A 21168-nucleotide genomic window follows, 5' to 3' on the forward strand; every position below is an offset into this window, starting at 1 on the left:
CTTGAATGAAGTTTTGTAAAGCAGAAAGAGTCATAGTCATAACCTTTCTTCATCACATATTAATTATGACGGGTATTGCCGTCAATAAAACTAAATGTTGTTTGCCCTTGTTTTTGTCTCTCCATTGTCTCTCAGGTTTGGTGACCAGCTGTCAAGATGGATTCTGCATCTCTCTCAGTGGCGGAGAACTAACAACAGAGGCTGGACTCTGTGTTGTGATACCGTGTTCTTTCTCCATGAAAGCCTTTTTTCCCCAAAATATAGTTTGGTCCAAATGTGAACCATCTAAACAAATATGTGATGACGCTGACATGATATTCAACTCCAACAATGACAAAAGGGTTCAGGCTGGGTTCAAAGGACGAGTGTCACTTTTGGAGTCCAATCTGAGGCAAAAGAACTGCAGCATCATCATTAATGATCTCAAAGAGTCTGATTCTGGATCATATCAGCTCAGAGCGAATGGGCTCCTGTTTGAGTCACCACAAGGATATTCTTTCTCTCCAAGAACACATGTCTTGGTTAAAGGTATGAAAAGCCACTGCAAAAACAACCTTCTATAAATCATCACCAACATACTGTATGCAGCAACATGTGTAGTGCTTTTTCTGTTTAATTAAGGGCAGATTTGAACCTGTTTGTCGTCTGAGGCCTTTCTGTGTGCAGTTTGCACTTTCTCCCTCTGCCTCAGTGGGTTTTCCGGCTCATGATGCTAGTGGTACCACCAAACCATAGACTGTATATAAAACTGGGTGTAGCTTGTGGGTCTGAAAAATGAGGCCAATCCGGAAGTGTCTTAAACTGCAATACCAACGAGTGCCCCTAGAGGTTGGCTGCTAAAAGCTTCCATCTCCATAGACTCCCATTGAACTTGTCTCATTAAATACGAAGTCAAGACATTTTGGTCCACGAGTTACCTTGGTGTTGTTAGCTAAAGTTGCTCCGTTTTATTCGTTTTCTGGCGGTCCATCTGAAAATAATCCCGTCGTTAACTAGAAAATAATCTTCTAAAAGCTGTGTTTTTGGAAGCGTGTCAGTTTGACTGACAGGCCCGTGGTGCAGTCAGGTTTTGGCGATCGGTGGGCGGGACGTAGTATCGCCAGGTCTCCAATCGGATCGAGTCAGATCCGCCGCTCGCTCCTCCCCAGCTCGTCCAAATATGGTCACCACCGGCTCCAAACTGCTCCGAAATGGCAAGATGGCGCCGACCAATATCTGTACTCGAGGTTTCATAACGGCCGTTCACAAACCAATGTGTGACATCACTGTTGGTGGCCGTTCGCACAAGAACTGCCTGTATAGATGGGGCTGGTCTGGCCACCCTCCGTAGGGATCCGTTTCAAGTCGTTGAATCCTTGTGGGCTGAGACCTCGGGTTAATTTTGAAACTATTGCAGCAGCTTTTACCCAATCAGCTTTGACCACCGTGTGCGCTGCAATTACATTTAAAAGAAATGTTTGACTTTAGCATCGTATCATTGAGCAACCTCCTCTACGTGGTCCACAATCCAGAATAGTTGAGTGAACCCTGTGACCCTATTCGGGATAAAACAGGTATAGATAATTGATGGATTGAAGCATGAAGTAACGTTTGTCATTTGTAGGTAACTTGAAAAAACTGCAGCAGTTCCTGATAAAAAAAAAACCAACTGCTTTTTGCCGTTTCACTCACGTGCTGTGTTTCCATTAGGTCTCGCGCAGAAGCCCGCAGTGATGATTCGTCCGCTGACCGAGGGACAGCAGACCACACTGTCCTGCACTGCTCCCGGTCTCTGCTCTGGAGTTGTTCCTAAGATCACCTGGACGTGGAGAGGAAAAGGAGAGAATGACTCTCACATCTCAGGGAACATCACTGCTTTCAACATTGAGGATCTAACTTATGTTGCGCGGAGACACAGCTCAACTCTGACCTTTAACGCTTCAGCTGAACACCACCGCTCCAATTTCACCTGCGAGATCAGCTACACGGGAGACGTGACTACCAGACTCAGTTTGATTTTGACCATGAATCGTGAGTACTTCACTGTCCAGGATGATTTGCTTGATGATTTTTTTATTTTTTATTTTTTTTTAACTGTGTTGAATTTTACAGCATCAGCAGTCACGGTTTTAACTGCCGAAGATGTTTACTCTATTTATGGTGAAAATTCAATAAAACATTTTTTTTAAATTTTGTGCATCTCAGGACTTATTGCTCAGGCTTAGAGGTGATTCTTAGAAAGTAGACAGTATTTTATGAGCATTGTAATTAAATATATTCTTTGACCATTCTTGTGAAATACACATCCTGAATATACACATTTTATTACAGTTTGAAACTACATGTGAATAAGGTGACCAAACACCACCTATAGCATTCAACTTATTGATCTTTTCTCCTCTGTTAATTTCTCTCTATTGGATCGTCTTCCAGATGTCATGACCTCGGTAACATCTGTGGGAAAATCATACCCCACCTATATTGCCATTGACCTTTGACCCTTTGATGTCATCGGCCTTTAGGTTAGCTTTTAGATAACTCTAACCCCCGCCCTATCGCACATTGTCATACGTTGCATTGCCGGTTGTCCGCTTACCTCGTCGGACCTACACTCTGTGTCTGTAAACTCACCATACGCCAGTATATGTCTATATTATTAAAACACCAACTACAGCAAACTTTGGAAAAGAACTTTGACTGATTTTCTTCAACAAAATCAATCAATTTCTACCAACACGTTTTCATTTTAACATTATGGGTTAATGAGTGAAAACTGCTCTTTTAGAAAGTTCCTTTATCCGTTTTCTACCTTTTTGTCTCACCCTCTGATATTTTGGTTTAAATGTGCCCCGCAGATAAAAGGAGACCTCGGATCACTGGAGACACAACTGTTAAGGAGGGAAGTGTTTTGAATCTGACCTGCAGCGCTGAAAGTTTCCCTTTTTCTCTTGTGACATGGACTAAATTTAGTTCCAACACAAGCCTGCCCGCCACCTACGAATCAGCCTCACTGTTCGTCCCCAATGTGACCACAGAACACTCTGGACGGTACATCTGTACGGCGCAGTACCTGGGAACAGCTGCGACTGTGTATGCCGACGTGACGGTGACTCGTAAGTAGGTCATACTTATCTTCCTTCAATGTCTAAACAATTTAATGTTGCTATAACTAGCTTAATATAGCAGTGTGTAGTACACACTGAATATATACAATGTTTTCCCTGAATTTCTGCCTTGTCACAGTGGATCTTGAGAAACGTTGTGGATCTGACAGTGGAGTACTTGCCTGGGTCGTCGCCGGTGTATCTCTCACTTTGAACGTCTTGCTCATGAGCTGCATTTTGGGCCTTCGGTACATGACTTCATCTCTAGTGTATGTTTTAAAGGCTCTTTTAATACACCGAAGACTTTCAGGCAACTCATAATGAGCTGCTGTTTTTTTTTCTCTCTCTTTAAAGGAACAAACGAAAGAAGCAGAAACCAACTCAAGAGGACAGAACGTACATGTCACTGCAAAAAACAGACAGATCACCTGAATATGATGTCATCGGCCAGTCTCAGATGTAACAAGTGTCACAGAGTTTAGTAGAAAATGGTTTTCCATACTTAGTCTTTTGAGGTATGTATCACCAGACTGATGTTATTGGCCAAAATGTTAACTGACTGTAAAGACTAAAACTCTTTACAAGCTTCTGGGATATCTTTAGGAAAGTTTCAAAGAAAAACTTTTTTTCCACCTGTAACCAGAATAATTTAATGTTTTTGGTACTATAGATAGATAGATAGATAGATAGATAGATAGATAGATAGATAGATAGATAGATAGATAGACAGACAGACAGACAGACAGACAGACAGACAGACAGATAGATAGATAGATAGATAGATAGATAGATAGATAGATAGATAGATAGATAGATAGATAGATAGATAGATAGATAGATAGATAGATAGATAGACAGACAGACAGACAGACAGACAGACAGACAGACAGACAGACAGACAGACAGACAGACAGATAGATAGATAGATAGATAGATAGATAGATAGATAGATAGATAGATAGATAGATAGATAGATAGATAGATAGATAGACAGACAGACAGACAGACAGATGGAGATATAGATAGATAGATAGATAGATAGATAGATAGATAGATAGACAGACAGACAGACAGACAGACAGACAGACAGACAGACAGACAGACAGATAGATAGATAGATAGATAGATAGATAGATAGATAGATAGATAGATAGATAGATAGATAGATAGATAGATAGATAGATAGATAGATAGATAGATAGATAGATAGATAGATAGACAGACAGACAGACAGATGGAGATATAGATAGATAGATAGATAGATAGATAGATAGATAGATAGACAGACAGACAGACAGACAGACAGACAGACAGACAGACAGACAGACAGACAGACAGACAGATAGATAGATAGATAGATAGATAGATAGATAGATAGATAGATAGATAGATAGATAGATAGATAGATAGATAGATAGATAGATAGATAGATAGATAGATAGATAGATAGATAGATAGATAGACAGACAGATATATAGATAGATACTTTATTAATCCCTCAGAGGAACATTTTTAAGTTGTGTAAATATGTTACTGTCCCCTTAAGTGAGGTTGTCATATAGTTGTATTTCCTCAGCACACAGAAAAGTGTTAGGAGAGTTCATCTTTTCCTTAATATGCAATCTTTAGTTACTCCGTGCACAGAGATCGATAGAAGTGATAATCCATCTCTTAATGGCGGATCTTGACCTGCTTGGACACTTTTTGAACTTCTTGGAATTGTCAAGTTGATGTATTGTTGTTTATTACGTTGTGTTATAATTAAACCTGTTGTTGTTTGTGTTATTCGGGGTGGATATTTCTTCTCTGTGCAGCAGTCAGACGAGTGACCTGTTAACCAATCTCCTCATCAAACCTGGATTAGATTTGATAATTCCCCTATTTCCTGTCTATTCTGCACTGTCTTTTAGGTGACAGCTCCAGGGGGGTTACACACTGAAAATGATTGTGATGGAGGTTTGTTACTGAAATTCTGGTAGCTGCATCTGCATTTAGCATTTCAACTGACTTGGTATTTCCATACCCCACGAATGCACATTTAAATCATCTATTTCATCAATATGATATATACATCAACCTTGTCCCCATGATCAAAAATATTCAATTTTCTCAAAACTTTTGCTGCAATTTAAGGAATTTTAAAATATTTTGTGTAGTAAAATTACAGGAATTGGCAAAAATTGCAAAGAAAAAGAATATATTTTTTCTCCAACTACTTCCTACTAAAAAAAAAAATTCAATCGCTTTCTATCAAGTATACTGCACATCACAACAATATTTTAAATCAGTGAACCTTAGACTGCACACAGCTAGCTACCAGTGCAACTGTCCATATACAGTAACTTCCAACACCCTTAAATGTGACACAAACAGAACCTTCATTGATCCCAGCAGCTCCAGGTTTCAGATTTTTTTCAAAAGCCCAGCCTCAAACCTAAAAGCAAAAAACAACAAAAACAAGCAAAACCCATCAGACAAACAGGCAAAAAACTAAATGAAGCCAAGTTAGGAATGATCATCATGAGCACTTCATCGGGTGATTCGGTGTGCGACTTCAAGAAATTTCCATTGGTTAGGCTTCACAGCTTCACTATTTACATCACAAGACATTTCAGGTACAAATTCTATATGGAAATTGATCTCAAGCAAAAACAAACCAACAAACCAACAAACCAACAAAAATACCAACACATAGGAAACCATCATTATAATAGTTGTATCGGCTGTACACTAATCTTTGTTCTGAATTATATTAGCTGTAAACCATCATGCAGTTTGTAGTTAGCAAGTTGTGGATTATTTATGCCCCCTTTTCCCTCAACGAGATTCTACAATGAATAAAGGTCTTTGAGGAAACACACAGTTGCTAGCATGTAACCAACGAGCTGTCAGTTACAACTCGGTCATGACAACCCGAAACTGTCTACAGTCTCTGCAGCTAATTTGCAACACGTGTGAACACAGCAACTGTCTGTGACATTAAGCCAGTCCTTGGCTTGTCATCATGCTGGTCTGGCCCCATCAAGGGAGAACCGGAAGTTATCAGAGACTACAATGTACAATATAGTGACACCATACAAGGCAATGTTTAAGTGACTTCCCTTTTACTGAAACCAATACTTACAAATATAGTCCATGAAGGACATTGGGTAATATCACACTGAGCGCTGTGTTGTTATACCAAGAAATGTAGAAGGCTGCATAAATCATGCTGAAAGGCAAAAACGCAGACACTTTTTCAAAATGTTTTCAGCTATTTAGTCTGCTTCATCAGTAACAGAAATTGTCTCTCTTCATACACGAATATGTAAAATATATAACTAGTATACATAAAATACATACACATATATTATTATATTGTTAATTTGACCATCATCTCTCAATTGGCATTCCAGATACTTATTGTAGTGCAGCCTATTCCCTGTACATCACACCGTGCATATGGAATATTTTGTATTAAAACCAATAATTAATCCCTCTTGAAAACAAAGTAGGTCCCAGAAACTGCTTCTCAGTAAATTTACACATTGGGTTGTTGGTCTTTCAAGATGGCAAGGCTTTTTTCCCCACACATACTTCCCCTTTCTAAAATGTTTACACATCAGCATTTTTTGTTTTAGTTTTTTAATGTTGTAAATTCAAACTTCTGACTGAGTGTTTGTGAACATTGTAAACTTACACTTGTATGAAAGTGTAGCAGTCATGAAAGGAGCGATAATTCCTGATAATGTTCAGAGAAACTTTCTTGACACTTGAACCACAAACGTAGAGGAAGTATAAAAGGAGGAGGTGGTCAGAATCTGTTACATGTAGATACATTCAGTAAAGAGAAGAGGCAGAAAGAGGTGAGCATAACTAATTGAATAAATATTTCAAACTGTAAACTGTAAAATGGGACGCTTAATCTTCAATTTGGATCATAAAAATGATTTTGTTCGGTTTCTTTGAGGTAGGGTTGAGTGGATTATAGAGAATATTGAAGATTGAAGAAGTCTAAACTTGTGACAGCTGGTTTAATCATTCGGGTGACCAAAAGCCAGACAGCTGCCCTGAAATATGTCAGGACTCAATAGATATTTGTTGATTATTTATTTATTAACTCGATTTATTTACTTTCTAAGAACAAACATTACAAAATGTTTTACGTAAAAAAGTTAGGGAAGTCACGGCCCTGGTTTAAGTGCGTTGTTACAATCGCAACTGCGGAATAACTGAACATGCAACATCCTGAACTCTGCGTGTGATGTCAACTGTGGACTTTCCCTTGATTCAATTTCTGCATCTTTATCGCATCTGCTGCTCTAAACTTTGTCGTGTGGAGGAAGAGACGAACACGTCGGGTATCAAATCAGGATGTTTGTTCTCATCTGGGCTGCTCTGCTTCTCTCTGTGAGAGGCAGCAACGCTAACACAGGTATGCATCTTCTTTGTGATCTTCTAATGCCACCAAGGTTAAATATTCATCTGCATGTTTGTGTTTGTGTCACTCTGACAGATTTTAAACGTTTATTCTCACCCTGAATTGTACAGTTAATTAGTAGCATTACTGCCATCTGTTGACTTACTTGGAAACTAATCGTCATTTAAATCTTTTGTCCACCACATTTATTATGGATTAAAAAATGTATAAGATTCTGAATTTCTGATGTGTATGCAGAAGCCTTTTATGGCTTATTGGATATCATGGGTACAGCCAAAAATGTTATATTGTTTGTCCCTGTTTTTGTCTCCTCTGTAAAATTCAGGTTCATCAGTTGGTGAAACATGGTGTCGGGATGGATATTGTGTCGCTCTTAGTGAGGAGGAACTAACAGCAGAAGCTGGACTCTGTGTTGTGATACCGTGCACTTTCTCGTCTCCCCTTTATTTCAAACACATAGTTTGGTTCAAATGTGAACCATCTCGACCAAACTGTGGCGATTCTGACAGGATATTCAACTCTAACATGTACGGCAAAACAGTTCAGGATGGGTTCAAAGGACGAGTGTCACTTTTGGAGTCTAATCTGAGCCAAACGAACTGCAGCATCATCATTAATGATCTCAAAGAGTCTGATTCTGGATCATATCAGTTCAGAGTGAATTTTCACTACAGTGGATTTTCATTCCCTCCAAGAGCAACTGTCTCTGTTAAAGGTATGAAAAGCTGCAGCAAAAACAGCCAATAAGAGTATAAATCTTCAGTACTGTGCAGCAATGTATTTTGTGCTTTTATGGTCTTAATAAAGCATAAAGCAATTTGTCATTTGTCGCCCTCTGTGGGCACCTAGTAGGAACTGCAGCAGTTCCTGGTGAAACTCTGAAGCCCATATTGAACTGTATTGACACTAATGCACTGTTTCCATTAGGTCTGAGTCAGAAGCCCACAGTGATGATTCCTCCGCTGACTGAGGGACAGCAGACCACACTGACCTGCATTGCTCCTGGTCTCTGCTCTGGATCTGTTCCTAAGATCACCTGGACATGGAAAGGAAAAGGAGAGAATGACTCTCACATCTCAGGAAATATCACTCATGTCAACACAGAGGCTCTAAGTCCTGTCACTCAGATACACAGCTCAACTCTGACCTTTAACTCTTCAGCTGAACACCACGGCACTGAAATCACCTGTAAGATCAGCTTCACAGGGAACACAACTACAGAGGAGACAAAAACTCTTAACGTAACCCGTGAGTAATACATTACTATTTACATTGGAAAATGTAAAAAAAGAAAAAGAAAACGGCGTTAAAAATTTTCAAAGGTTTAGGACACTCGTTTTCATGTTTTTATGTTTCTTTTTGACCGTTTTTCTAAAAGCTTTTTCTTTTTTAGATGTCAAAGAGCTGAAAATCAGTGGAAATACGAATGTCCAGAAGGGTGACGCTCTGAATCTGACCTGCAGTGTTGATAGTTTTCCTGCGTCTTTTATCACCTGGACTAAATTTGGTTCCAACAAAAGTCTGCTCAAAGAATTTGGAAATGAAACGCAAAATAACAACGGACACGCTTCTCTTATAATCCCAACTGTGACAGCAGAACATGATGGACAATACATGTGTACCGCGAGATATCTGAAGGTCAACCTGACAAAAAAACGTTACAGTAACACACGAGTACATTTTCAAAATGCTTTTAAGTAGTACATTTATTGTCGTGCTCTTCATTATGCACAATAAAATACTGAGATTTCTTGTCTTACATTTTGGGCTCTAACCCACATAATCCTTTTTTTTTTTTTTAAAGGCCTTTCACATATTTAGATCTCTTTAAGGCTTCCAGGTGGTTTTTAGTCTCATATTGGAGCCATGTTTGAAAAAAATTGTAAGATTAGCTTCACATGGTGACACAACTACAGAGGAGACTTTGACTTTGAATGTGAACAGTGAGTACATACAGTACATTATTATCTTACATTAGATTATATTAGACTTTATTAATCCCACAGTGGGGAAATTTAGTCATCACAGCAGCATAGAAAAAACTAAAAAGGTGCACACAGTATGAACAATTTTACAAATATGTATGAGATATAAGAAATAAGATAGATAAAAAAAGAATTATTTAAAAAAAAATAAGAGCAATGAATAAATACACACATACAGACTATATACACACAAAATAAATAAATAAAGATAAATAAATACAGCTTGGACGATGAATGGAAAGTGACATGTGCTGTGGAATGAAATGACCAGTGCAGCATTATTTTATTGTGGTGTTGAAAAGTCTAACTCCGGCTCCAATAAAAGCCTGCATGAAGAAAATGGAAAGGAAACACGAAGGACCAATAGACCAACCTCTCTTATATCCCTGATGTAACAGTAGAACATTATGAACATCTGAACATCATCCTTACATGTGTTGAGGCATTTTTACGGCTTCCAGGTGGTTTTCAGTCTCAGACTTTGTTCATATGAGCTGACTGTATGTTTGCTGTGATCTTGTTCTGTTCTGCAGGTTTTCCAAGGATCTTGAGCAGCTCTGCATGTGAGGTTCAGTCTGAGGTCCTGACCTGTGTGTGTATCAGTGAGGGGATTCCTTTACCCATCATCGAATGGCCGCTGCTGAGGAACCACACAGAGTACTCTGTCACCAGCACCGTCACCCTGACTGTAAAAAAACATGGTAACACTGCTGTTGAGTGTGTCAGCATCAATGAAAATGGGGAAATGAAACAGAGTTTCATCGTCCTAACTTCAGAGGGAAAAGCAACTGGTGAGTAAAAAATTCACCCATGTGTAGTTGTCATAAACGGGAAAATCAGCTATAGAGAATGAACTCTAAGGATCTTCGAATGATAGTCGAACAGTTCACAGTAAATATGGAATAGCATTTTGCTTGGAAAGCCCATCCGTATTGATTTATAAAATCTAGTCCAGTACTTTTCAGAAAGCAAATGCGAAACAATATATTCATATAGAAGAAAAGCATTTTTTGTAATGTACTCTACTTTAAATTGACTGTGGTACTTTTCTGTTTAATGTTAAAGTACACTCTGGATTAATAACATCTTAAGTGAAACTCACCAAAAGTCACCATGAACTCCTTCAGAGCACATAAAGGTTTTAGGAGGAAAACGTTATAAAAGGAGGTACTGGGTTCATTAACCACAGCAGAACAAAAAGGGAAAGTGCAGGTCAAACAGTGACAACTTGTTGAACTGTTGAACTGTGAACATATAAAACACGTGATCTGCTGCAGTACATGTAATTTTGCATTTTCCTCTTGTTTCTCCGTGACCCTCAGCAGCTAGACAGCAGAAACAGTATTGTTATATCTTTTTGCAGATCATCATGGGCCGAGTGCAGTGCTGCTCTTGATCACTGCTGTTGTATCTCTCATTGTGAATGTCATCTTCATAATCTACTTTGGGTTCCTTTGGTGAGTTACATCATCTTCATTTTCTGTTTTGGAGGCTCTGTTGATTAACTGGACATGTTTTACAACAAATCATGATGTGCTCTTTTGTCTTTTTCTTTTTAAAGGAACTCCAGGAAAAAGGTGAAACCAAACCAAGAGGACAGAACTTACATGTCACTGCAGAAAACAGACAGATCACCTGAATATGATGTCATCGGCCAGTCTCAGATGTAACAAGTGTCACAGAGTTTAGTAGAAAATGGTTTTCCATACTTAGTCTTTTGAGGAAGCATACTCATTCATGAAGTCTTATTTTCTAGTTGGATATGATTTATAGGGATTGAATTTGTGAGTTAATTTAAATATTTTTGTCAATATACAGTATGCTTCCAAAGCTTAACTTTCAATAACTTTTATTAATCCAGATAATGTCGACAGAGCATGCATTCTTCTGTAACCTCAATCTTACATCCCAAACCTTCACACCTGAGAGACTTCTTGTAAAATCACGGGCTTCTGTTGCAGCTGGGTTTAAAGTGCTTTTCTGGTTTATATATCTGCAGATGGGAACAGTAATTTCAATTGTGATTTGTAGATTTTATTTGCTATTTGTATAAATTTGCTTTGCCTCATTATCACAAACAATTAAACTCTTTACAGCTACAGTGGATATTTGGCCCAATTCATTGATCATACGTCTAAATTCAATTATATTTATTAAATAATCTTATGCCCAAAATTACTAAAACTTAAAACTGAGTTTTGAAATTTAAAATCAAAATCAGGCAGACATAAATAGACATATAAAACAAAAATAGACATATATACACACCTAAACAATGGTGCAACTGAACCTAGTGCAAATGGTGCTGATGCGGTAGGGTGTAGTGCAAAAAGATCTAGTGATGTTGAAGATGTTATGTGTCGAGCAGAGTGACGGCCTTCGGATAAAAACTGTTCTTGTTTCTGATTAGGTCACTGATTTGATGGATCAGAATATAAAACATAGCCTCCTATTCATACTTCTCTATATGACTATATCATTGTTTAAAGTCCATACTCTAGCGAGAACACATAGATTTGCCCGTTCAATCATATATTTAATGTGTGTACAATTTAATCTACATGAAATTTCTAGATTGGTTTAAATGTTTCCTTTACTGATTTAAAACTTGCATTAATTAGCATGCTCAAGCTGTTATCCTTATTTCGACATGTGAAGTCTTATAAAACACAGTATTCAGTCATACATTTTCTTAGTATGGAATAAATACACACTAGTTGTGCGAGTGTTGCGTTCACTTCCCGATGTTTTGACTGAGTTGCTTTAATTGAGTGAAACAGCGCCCCCCTCGATTGCAATTGCCGACTAAGGGAATCGGCTTGTGTGGTGAGAAAGGGTACTGCGCTGCTGTGGAGGCAGCGAGTCAAGGTCCGGTGAAAGCGGCAGGTGAGTTTAATATCCGGTGATCTGCAACTTCCTGAGAAGCGCTGGATGTTCAGGACTTGAGGAGTACGAAGGAAGGGAAGCGTTTGTGGGTTTCTTAAACAAAACCGCAGAAAGAAACTTTTCAAAACAGTCAGTCGAGATAACAATTTTGCTGTAGCCACTGTTAATCCTTGCTGGTTTGTTTATCTGCTAGTTGGTTAGTTAACCAGTCCAGGTTAGATAGTCAGATAGATAAATTAAAATACTACGAACTGGATCGCAGGTGAACACGAACAACATCAATGGCGCTACTTCGTTGGAAGAGAAACCCTGCTGGAGATAATATTTGGTGGTTGTTCATTATTTTTCCAACATGAAGGACAGGTAGTCTTCATGGTAAGTTAAACAAACAGTACAACACAACAACTAATTTTACTGCCTGCTGTTTTTTTTTAATTTTTTTAATTTTTTAATATCTTTAGCGCAATAACACTTGTTAACTGTTGATGGTGTGTATGGACTATTCAGATCCAAGAAAAAAGTTCATTAAAATGTCAATTGTTTGAAAAGAAATAAACCTAAAAGAGCTCATGTAAAGTACTTACTATTTGATGTGGAGGTTTTAATCTACAACATTGCACTGTGCTTATCATTAAACATGGACAAGATTTTTTTTTCACAACACTAGTAGAAGTTGCAATTTTCAAAATAAAATACAATACTAGTGGGCCAAGAAACAGCACCTCTTTCACATTGTCATTATCAACACACCAGGTGATGTAATACTACAGGTACCAGACTACTTGTACAGAGTGGTGACTTTTGACTTTTTAAACCAGATATGCTGTGGCATGTAAACAAACGCACAAACCAGAATAAAGGAGGAGGAGCCAGGATGGTTGATGATTGATGGACAATCTGTTGTTGTGGTTCATGACAAAAGCATCATGTTGAGGTTCAAACTTAAGTGCTGCCGAGAGATTCCTTGTACATGTACAGCCGTCTGCTGTTTGGCAGGGAAAAGCTTCGCATAGAAAACATGAAAGTTCGAATTTTTTCAATTAATCTATTGACAGAAAGTCACACTTTAATTATTTTGATAATCAAAGGATTATTGTAGCAAGAAAGTCTTTACTGTCTGATCACGTATGACAGTAAAATGAATGTTTTGGATTGAACAGTTGAAGCTGTCATCGTCCTCTGGGAGAAATTATAACGGGCACTATTCACTATTTTCCGGCATTTTGAAGACAAAATTAATCTGCAGATGAACTGATAATACGAATGATATTTGGTTGCAGCCCTTTTGTAGATGTAGATGTAGACAGATTTTAAACGAGCCCCTCAAAGAGACTTTCCTGGTGACACAGCCGTGTCTTCAGGTTCAAATGCAGTCAGGGTTTAATTATACACTAAATGATTGAGACTAAACAGTTGTGTTTTTGAACAAAAATAGTTGTGATCAAGCATCTTAAGTGCAAACAGGATGTTTTCATAGATTCTAAAAAAAAGCAACACTCCAGTTACTTGGCTAACAACTGTAGCTACAAATATTGCTCAATATAAATTATAAAATCACAGAAACATGCAGAAGTGTTTCCAAACAAGATGCATGCAGCGGAAATGGTGAAATGGTGAAAGCATTGTCTGTCTCTATTTAAAAATCTAGGCGTTTAATGCACTTCATCTGTTTTGACTTATATCTTTTCTATTTATTATTTTAATAAATGCCGATAATAACCTGTAACAAAGCCCAATAACAGCAGTGCAGCAGTGTTGTATGTGTTGTGCACTGCTGAAGTGATTCAAGAAGCCGCGTAAGAAACCACACGAGGAAAAAAAGTATTTGCTGGTTTGTCGGTTTCTCAAGTTAACAAGATGTTTTGGACCAAAAAAAAAAAAAAAATCACAATTACAAAACTTCCCTTTATGGAAAGTTTCACATTACTTCAGTCATGGGTGGGATTATTTTCCAAAAGCAAGAAAAATAATCAAATATACTCTTTCATTTCATTATTTAATGATGAAAGTTGAACATTTTGTAATTACATATACAAGATACATACTGCGATATAAGAGATCATTGCTGTATTAACCCTTGTGTTGTCCTTGGGTCAAACTGACCCGCAGCTGTGTTCAACCAAGTTCTATTTTATTTCTATATTTTTATATTTTTTGGGATCATTGGTCATCATTCTTTAAAGAAACCATCACAGCCTCCTTGTCACCAATGATCCCAAAAAATATGAAAATAAAATAGAACTTGGTTGAACACAGCTGCGGGTCATTTTGACCCGAGGACAACACGAGGGTTAAAGCTGGTCTGTCTCGGTAGAGGAGCAGCATTGTTGAGTTGTGTGCCAAGAAACTTCCTGAAACCTTGTTGTTGCACAAAGAGGGTAGAAGTAGAAAAGGAAAAGAGAGGAAGAGTCACTTTTGAGCAGAAAAGAAGCTGCGTAGAAAAGAGAGAAGAAGACTGGAGGTAAAACAACGTTTACCTTGGGTTTAAAGTGTCTTTTTAAACTATAAATAGCTGTTGTTATCATTACAACACCTTTAAACATATTATGGCACTGATGGTAAAAGTAAGAGTTGACTTTGCTGGAGAAAAACTGGGTGGATTGAAGAAGTCTAAACTTGTGACAGCTGGTTTAATTATTCGGGTGATCAAAAGCCAGACAGCTGCCCTGAAATATGTCAGGACTCAATAGATATTTATTGATTATTTATTTATTAACTTGATTTATTTACCTTCTAAGAACAAACATTACAAAATGTTTTACGTAAAAAAGTTAGGGAAGTCACGGCCCTGGTTTAAGTGCGTTGTTACAATCGCAACTGCGGAATAACTGAACATGCAACATCCTGAACTCTGCGTGTGATGTCAACTGTGGACTTTCCCTTGATTCAATTTCTGCATCTTTATCGCATCTGCTGCTCTAAACTTTGTCGTGTGGAGGAAGAGACGAACACGTCGGGTATCAAATCAGGATGTTTGTTCTCATCTGGGCTGCTCTGCTTCTCTCTGTGAGAGGCAGCAACGCTAACACAGGTATGCATCTTCTTTGTGATCTTCTAATGCCACCAAGGTTAAATATTCATCTGCATGTTTGTGTTTGTGTCACTCTGACAGATTTTAAACGTTTATTCTCACCCTGAATTGTACAGTTAATTAGTAGCATTACTGCCATCTGTTGACTTACTTGGAAACTAATCGTCATTTAAATCTTTTGTCCACCACATTTATTATGGATTAAAAAATGTATAAGATTCTGAATTTCTGATGTGTATGCAGAAGCCTTTCATGGCTTATTAAATATGGGTACAGCCAAAAATGTTATATTGTTTGTCCCTGTTTTTGTCTCCTCCTTTGTAAAATTCAGGTTCATCAGTTGGTGAAACATGGTGTTGGGCTGGATATTGTGTCACTCTTAGTGAGGAGGAACTAACAGCAGAAGCTGGACTCTGTGTTGTGATACCGTGCACTTTCTCGACTCCTGATACCTTTTATTTCAAACATATAGTTTGGTTCAAATGTGAACCATCTCGACCAAACTGTGGCGATTCTGACAGGATATTCAACTCCGACATGTACGGCAAAACAGTTCAGGATGGGTTCAAAGGACGAGTGTCACTTTTGGAGTCTAATCTGAGCCAAACGAACTGCAGCATCATCATTAATGATCTCAGAGAGTCTGATTCTGGATCATATCAGCTCAGAGTGAATAGTTACTACAGTGGATTTACATTCCCTCCAAGAGCAACTATCTCTGTTAAAGGTATGAAAAGCTGCAGCAAAAACAGCCAATAAGAGTATAAATCTTCAGTACTGTGCAGCAATGTATTTTGTGCTTTTATGGTCTTAATAAAGCATAAAGCAATTTGTCATTTGTCGCCCTCTGTGGGCACCTAGTAGGAACTGCAGCAGTTCCTGGTGAAACACTGAAGCCCATATTGAACTGTATTGACACTAATGCACTGTTTCCATTAGGTCTGAGTCAGAAGCCCACAGTGATGATTCCTCCGCTGACTGAGGGACAGCAGACCACACTGACCTGCATTGCTCCTGGTCTCTGCTCTGGATCTGTTCCTAAGATCACCTGGACATGGAAAGGAAAAGGAGAGAATGACTCTCACATCTCAGGAAATATCACTCATGTCAACACAGAGGCTCTAAGTCCTGTCACTCAGATACACAGCTCAACTCTGACCTTTAACTCTTCAGCTGAACACCACGGCACTGAAATCACCTGTAAGATCAGCTTCACAGGGAACACAACTACAGAGGAGACAAAAACTCTTAACGTAACCCGTGAGTAATACATTACTATTTACATTGGAAAATGTAAAAAAAGAAAAAGAAAACGGCGTTAAAAATTTTCAAAGGTTTAGGACACTCGTTTTCATGTTTTTATGTTTCTTTTTGACCGTTTTTCTAAAAGCTTTTTCTTTTTTAGATGTCAAAGAGCTGAAAATCAGTGGAAATACGAATGTCCAGAAGGGTGACGCTCTGAATCTGACCTGCAGTGTTGATAGTTTTCCTGCGTCTTTTATCACCTGGACTAAATTTGGTTCCAACAAAAGTCTGCTCAAAGAATTTGGAAATGAAACGCAAAATAACAACGGACACGCTTCTCTTATAATCCCAACTGTGACAGCAGAACATGATGGACAATACATGTGTACCGCGAGATATCTGAAGGTCAACCTGACAAAAAAACGTTACAGTAACACACGAGTACATTTTCAAAATGCTTTTAAGTAGTACATTTATTGTCGTGCTCTTCATTATGCACAATAAAATACTGAGATTTCTTGTCTTACATTTTGGGCTCTAACCCACATAATCCTTTTTTTTTTTTTAAAGGCCTTTCACATATTTAGATCTCTTTAAGGCTTCCAGGTGGTTTTTAGTCTCATATTGGAGCCATGTTTGAAAAAAATTGTAAGATTAGCTTCACATGGTGACACAACTACAGAGGAGACTTTGAATGTGAACAGTGAGTACATACAGTACATTATTATCTTACATTAGATTATATTAGACTTTATTAATCCCACAGTGGGGAAATTTAGTCATCACAGCAGCATAGAAAAAACTAAAAAGGTGCACACAGTATGAACAATTTTACAAATATGTATGAGATATAAGAAATAAGATAGATAAAAAAAGAATTATTTAAAAAAAAATAAGAGCAATGAATAAATACACACATACAGACTATATACACACAAAATAAATAAATAAAGATAAATAAATACAGCTTGGACGATGAATGGAAAGTGACATGTGCTGTGGAATGAAATGACCAGTGCAGCATTATTTTATTGTGGTGTTGAAAAGTCTAACTCCGGCTCCAATAAAAGCCTGCACAAAGAAAATGGAAAGGAAACACGAAGGACCAATAGACCAACCTCTCTTATATCCCTGATGTAACAGTAGAACATTATGAACATCTGAACATCATCCTTACATGTGTTGAGGCATTTTTACGGCTTCCAGGTGGTTTTCAGTCTCAGACTTTGTTCATATGAGCTGACTGTATGTTTGCTGTGATCTTGTTCTGTTCTGCAGGTTTTCCAAGGATCTTGAGCAGCTCTGCATGTGAGGTTCAGTCTGAGGTCCTGACCTGTGTGTGTGTCAGTGAGGGGATTCCTTTACCCATCATCGAATGGCCGCTGCTGAGGAACCACACAGAGTACTCTGTCACCAGCACCGTCACCCTGACTGTAAAAAAACATGGTAACACTGCTGTTGAGTGTGTCAGCATCAATGAAAATGGGGAAATGAAACAGAGTTTCATCGTCCTAACTTCAGAGGGAAAAGCAACTGGTGAGTAAAAAATTCACCCATGTGTAGTTGTCATAAACGGGAAAATCAGCTATAGAGAATGAACTCTAAGGATCTTCGAATGATAGTCGAACAGTTCACAGTAAATATGGAATAGCATTTTGCTTGGAAAGCCCATCCGTATTGATTTATAAAATCTAGTCCAGTACTTTTCAGAAAGCAAATGCGAAACAATATATTCATATAGAAGAAAAGCATTTTTTGTAATGTACTCTACTTTAAATTGACTATGGTACTTTTCTGTTTAATGTTAAAGTACACTCTGGATGAATAATATCTTAAGTGAAACTCACCAAAAGTCACCATGAACTCCTTCAGAGCACATAAAGGTTTTAGGAGGAAAACGTTATAAAAGGAGGTACTGGGTTCATTAACCACAGCAGAACAAAAAGGGAAAGTGCAGGTCAAACAGTGACAACTTGTTGAACTGTTGAACTGTGAACATATAAAACACGTGATCTGCTGCAGTACATGTAATTTTGCATTTTCCTCTTGTTTCTCCGTGACCCTCAGCAGCTAGACAGCAGAAACAGTATTGTTATATCTTTTTGCAGATCATCATGGGCCGAGTGCAGTGCTGCTCTTGATCACCGCTGTTGTATCTCTCATTGTGAATGTCATCTTCATAATCTACTTTGGGTTCCTTTGGTGAGTTACATCATCTTCATTTTCTGTTTTGGAGGCTCTGTTGATTAACTGGACATGTTTTACAACAAATCATGATGTGCTCTTTTGTCTTTTTCTTTTTAAAGGAACTCCAGGAAAAAGGTGAAACCAAACCAAGAGGACAGAACTTACATGTCACTGCAGAAAACAGACAGATCACCTGAATATGATGTCATCGGCCAGTCTTAGATGTAACAAGTGTCACAGAGTTTAGTAGAAAATGGTTTTCCATACTTAGTCTTTTGAGGAAGCATACTCATTCATGAAGTCTTATTTTCTAGTTGGATATGATTTATAGGGATTGAATTTGTGAGTTAATTTAAATATTTTTGTCAATATACAGTATGCTTCCAAAGCTTAACTTTCAATAACTTTTATTAATCCAGATAATGTCGACAGAGCATGCATTCTTCTGTAACCTCAATCTTACATCCCAAACCTTCACACCTGAGAGACTTCTTGTAAAATCACGGGCTTCTGTTGCAGCTGGGTTTAAAGTGCTTTTCTGGTTTATATATCTGCAGATGGGAACAGTAATTTCAATTGTGATTTGTAGATTTTATTTGCTATTTGTATAAATTTGCTTTGCCTCATTATCACAAACAATTAAACTCTTTACAGCTACAGTGAATATTTGGCCCAATTCATTGATCATACGTCTAAATTCAATTATATTTATTAAATAATCTTATGCCCAAAATTACTAAAACTTAAAACTGAGTTTTGAAATTTAAAATCAAAATCAGGCAGACATAAATAGACATATAAAACAAAAATAGACATATATACACACCTAAACAATGGTGCAACTGAACCTAGTGCAAATGGTGCTGATGCGGTAGGGTGTAGTGCAAAAAGATCTAGTGATGTTGAAGATGTTATGTGTCGAGCAGAGTGACGGCCTTCGGATAAAAACTGTTCTTGTTTCTGATTAGGTCACTGATTTGATGGATCAGAATATAAAACATAGCCTCCTATTCATACTTCTCTATATGACTATATCATTGTTTAAAGTCCATACTCTAGCGAGAACACATAGATTTGCCCGTTCAATCATATATTTAATGTGTGTACAATTTAATCTACATGAAATTTCTAGATTGGTTTAAATGTTTCCTTTACTGATTTAAAACTTGCATTAATTAGCATGCTCAAGCTGTTATCCTTATTTCGACATGTGAAGTCTTATAAAACACAGTATTCAGTCATACATTTTCTTAGTATGGAATAAATACACACTAGTTGTGCGAGTGTTGCGTTCACTTCCCGATGTTTTGACTGAGTTGCTTTAATTGAGTGAAACAGCGCCCCCCTCGATTGCAATTGCCGACTAAGGGAATCGGCTTGTGTGGTGAGAAAGGGTACTGCGCTGCTGTGGAGGCAGCGAGTCAAGGTCCGGTGAAAGCGGCAGGTGAGTTTAATATCCGGTGATCTGCAACTTCCTGAGAAGCGCTGGATGTTCAGGACTTGAGGAGTACGAAGGAAGGGAAGCGTTTGTGGGTTTCTTAAACAAAACCGCAGAAAGAAACTTTTCAAAACAGTCAGTCGAGATAACAATTTTGCTGTAGCCACTGTTAATCCTTGCTGGTTTGTTTATCTGCTAGTTGGTTAGTTAACCAGTCCAGGTTAGATAGTCAGATAGATAAATTAAAATACCACGAACTGGATCGCAGGTGAACACGAACAACATCAATGGCGCTACTTCGTTGGAAGAGAAACCCTGCTGGAGATAATATTTGGTGGTTGTTCATTATTTTTCCAACATGAAGGACAGGTAGTCTTCATGGTAAGTTAAACAAACAGTACAACACAACAACTAATTTTACTGCCTGCTGTTTTTTTTTATTTTTTTTTTATTTTTTAATATCTTTAGCGCAATAACACTTGTTAACTGTTGATGGTGTGTATGGACTATTCAGATCCAAGAAAAAAGTTCATTAAAATGTCAATTGTTTGAAAAGAAATAAACCTAAAAGAGCTCATGTAAAGTACTTACTATTTGATGTGGAGGTTTTAATCTACAACATTGCACTGTGCTTATCATTAAACATGGACAAGATTTTTTTTTCACAACACTAGTAGAAGTTGCAATTTTCAAAATAAAATACAATACTAGTGGGCCAAGAAACAGCACCTCTTTCACATTGTCATTATCAACACACCAGGTGATGTAATACTACAGGTACCAGACTACTTGTACAGAGTGGTGACTTTTGACTTTTTAAACCAGATATGCTGTGGCATGTAAACAAACGCACAAACCAGAATAAAGGAGGAGGAGCCAGGATGGTTGATGAT

The 21168-nt window shown here is 37.8% G+C and overlaps 2 protein-coding genes across 5 annotated transcripts; both read left to right on the forward strand.

Annotated features, from left to right (window-relative positions):
• Nucleotides 1-6858: 6858 nt before the first annotated feature.
• On the forward strand, nt 6859-11579 carry LOC138193289 (sialic acid-binding Ig-like lectin 14). Of its 3 annotated transcripts, none has more exons than XM_069141251.1 (7): nt 6859-6928; nt 7405-7497; nt 7829-8218; nt 8431-8751; nt 10022-10279; nt 10852-10945; nt 11050-11579. In XM_069141251.1, exons 2-7 carry the CDS (start codon nt 7437-7439, stop codon nt 11156-11158), a joined length of 1233 nt encoding a protein of 410 aa, XP_068997352.1. In that variant the 5' UTR covers nt 6859-6928; nt 7405-7436; the 3' UTR covers nt 11159-11579. The 3 variants fall into 3 exon arrangements, with proteins under 3 accessions (XP_068997352.1, XP_068997360.1, XP_068997369.1); XM_069141259.1 differs by having other exon boundaries at nt 6907-6928; nt 7409-7497; XM_069141268.1 differs by lacking the exons at nt 6859-6928; nt 10852-10945; nt 11050-11579 and having other exon boundaries at nt 7205-7497; nt 8897-10115.
• Nucleotides 11580-14689: 3110 nt separating this feature from the next.
• On the forward strand, nt 14690-19486 carry LOC138193279 (sialic acid-binding Ig-like lectin 14). 2 transcript variants are annotated; one of them, XM_069141229.1, is made up of 7 exons: nt 14690-14835; nt 15313-15405; nt 15737-16132; nt 16345-16665; nt 17929-18186; nt 18759-18852; nt 18957-19486. In XM_069141229.1, exons 2-7 carry the CDS (start codon nt 15345-15347, stop codon nt 19057-19059), a joined length of 1233 nt encoding a protein of 410 aa, XP_068997330.1. In that variant the 5' UTR covers nt 14690-14835; nt 15313-15344; the 3' UTR covers nt 19060-19486. The 2 variants fall into 2 exon arrangements, with proteins under 2 accessions (XP_068997330.1, XP_068997339.1); XM_069141238.1 differs by lacking the exons at nt 18759-18852; nt 18957-19486 and having other exon boundaries at nt 14690-15405; nt 16811-17987.
• Nucleotides 19487-21168: the final 1682 nt, after the last annotated feature.

The sequence above is a fragment of the Embiotoca jacksoni genome, unplaced genomic scaffold (genome assembly GCF_022577435.1).
Source record: "Embiotoca jacksoni isolate LCO1_2020_lvr unplaced genomic scaffold, fEmbJac1.0.p SCAF_11, whole genome shotgun sequence".
Lineage (NCBI taxonomy): Eukaryota > Metazoa > Chordata > Actinopteri > Embiotocidae > Embiotoca > Embiotoca jacksoni.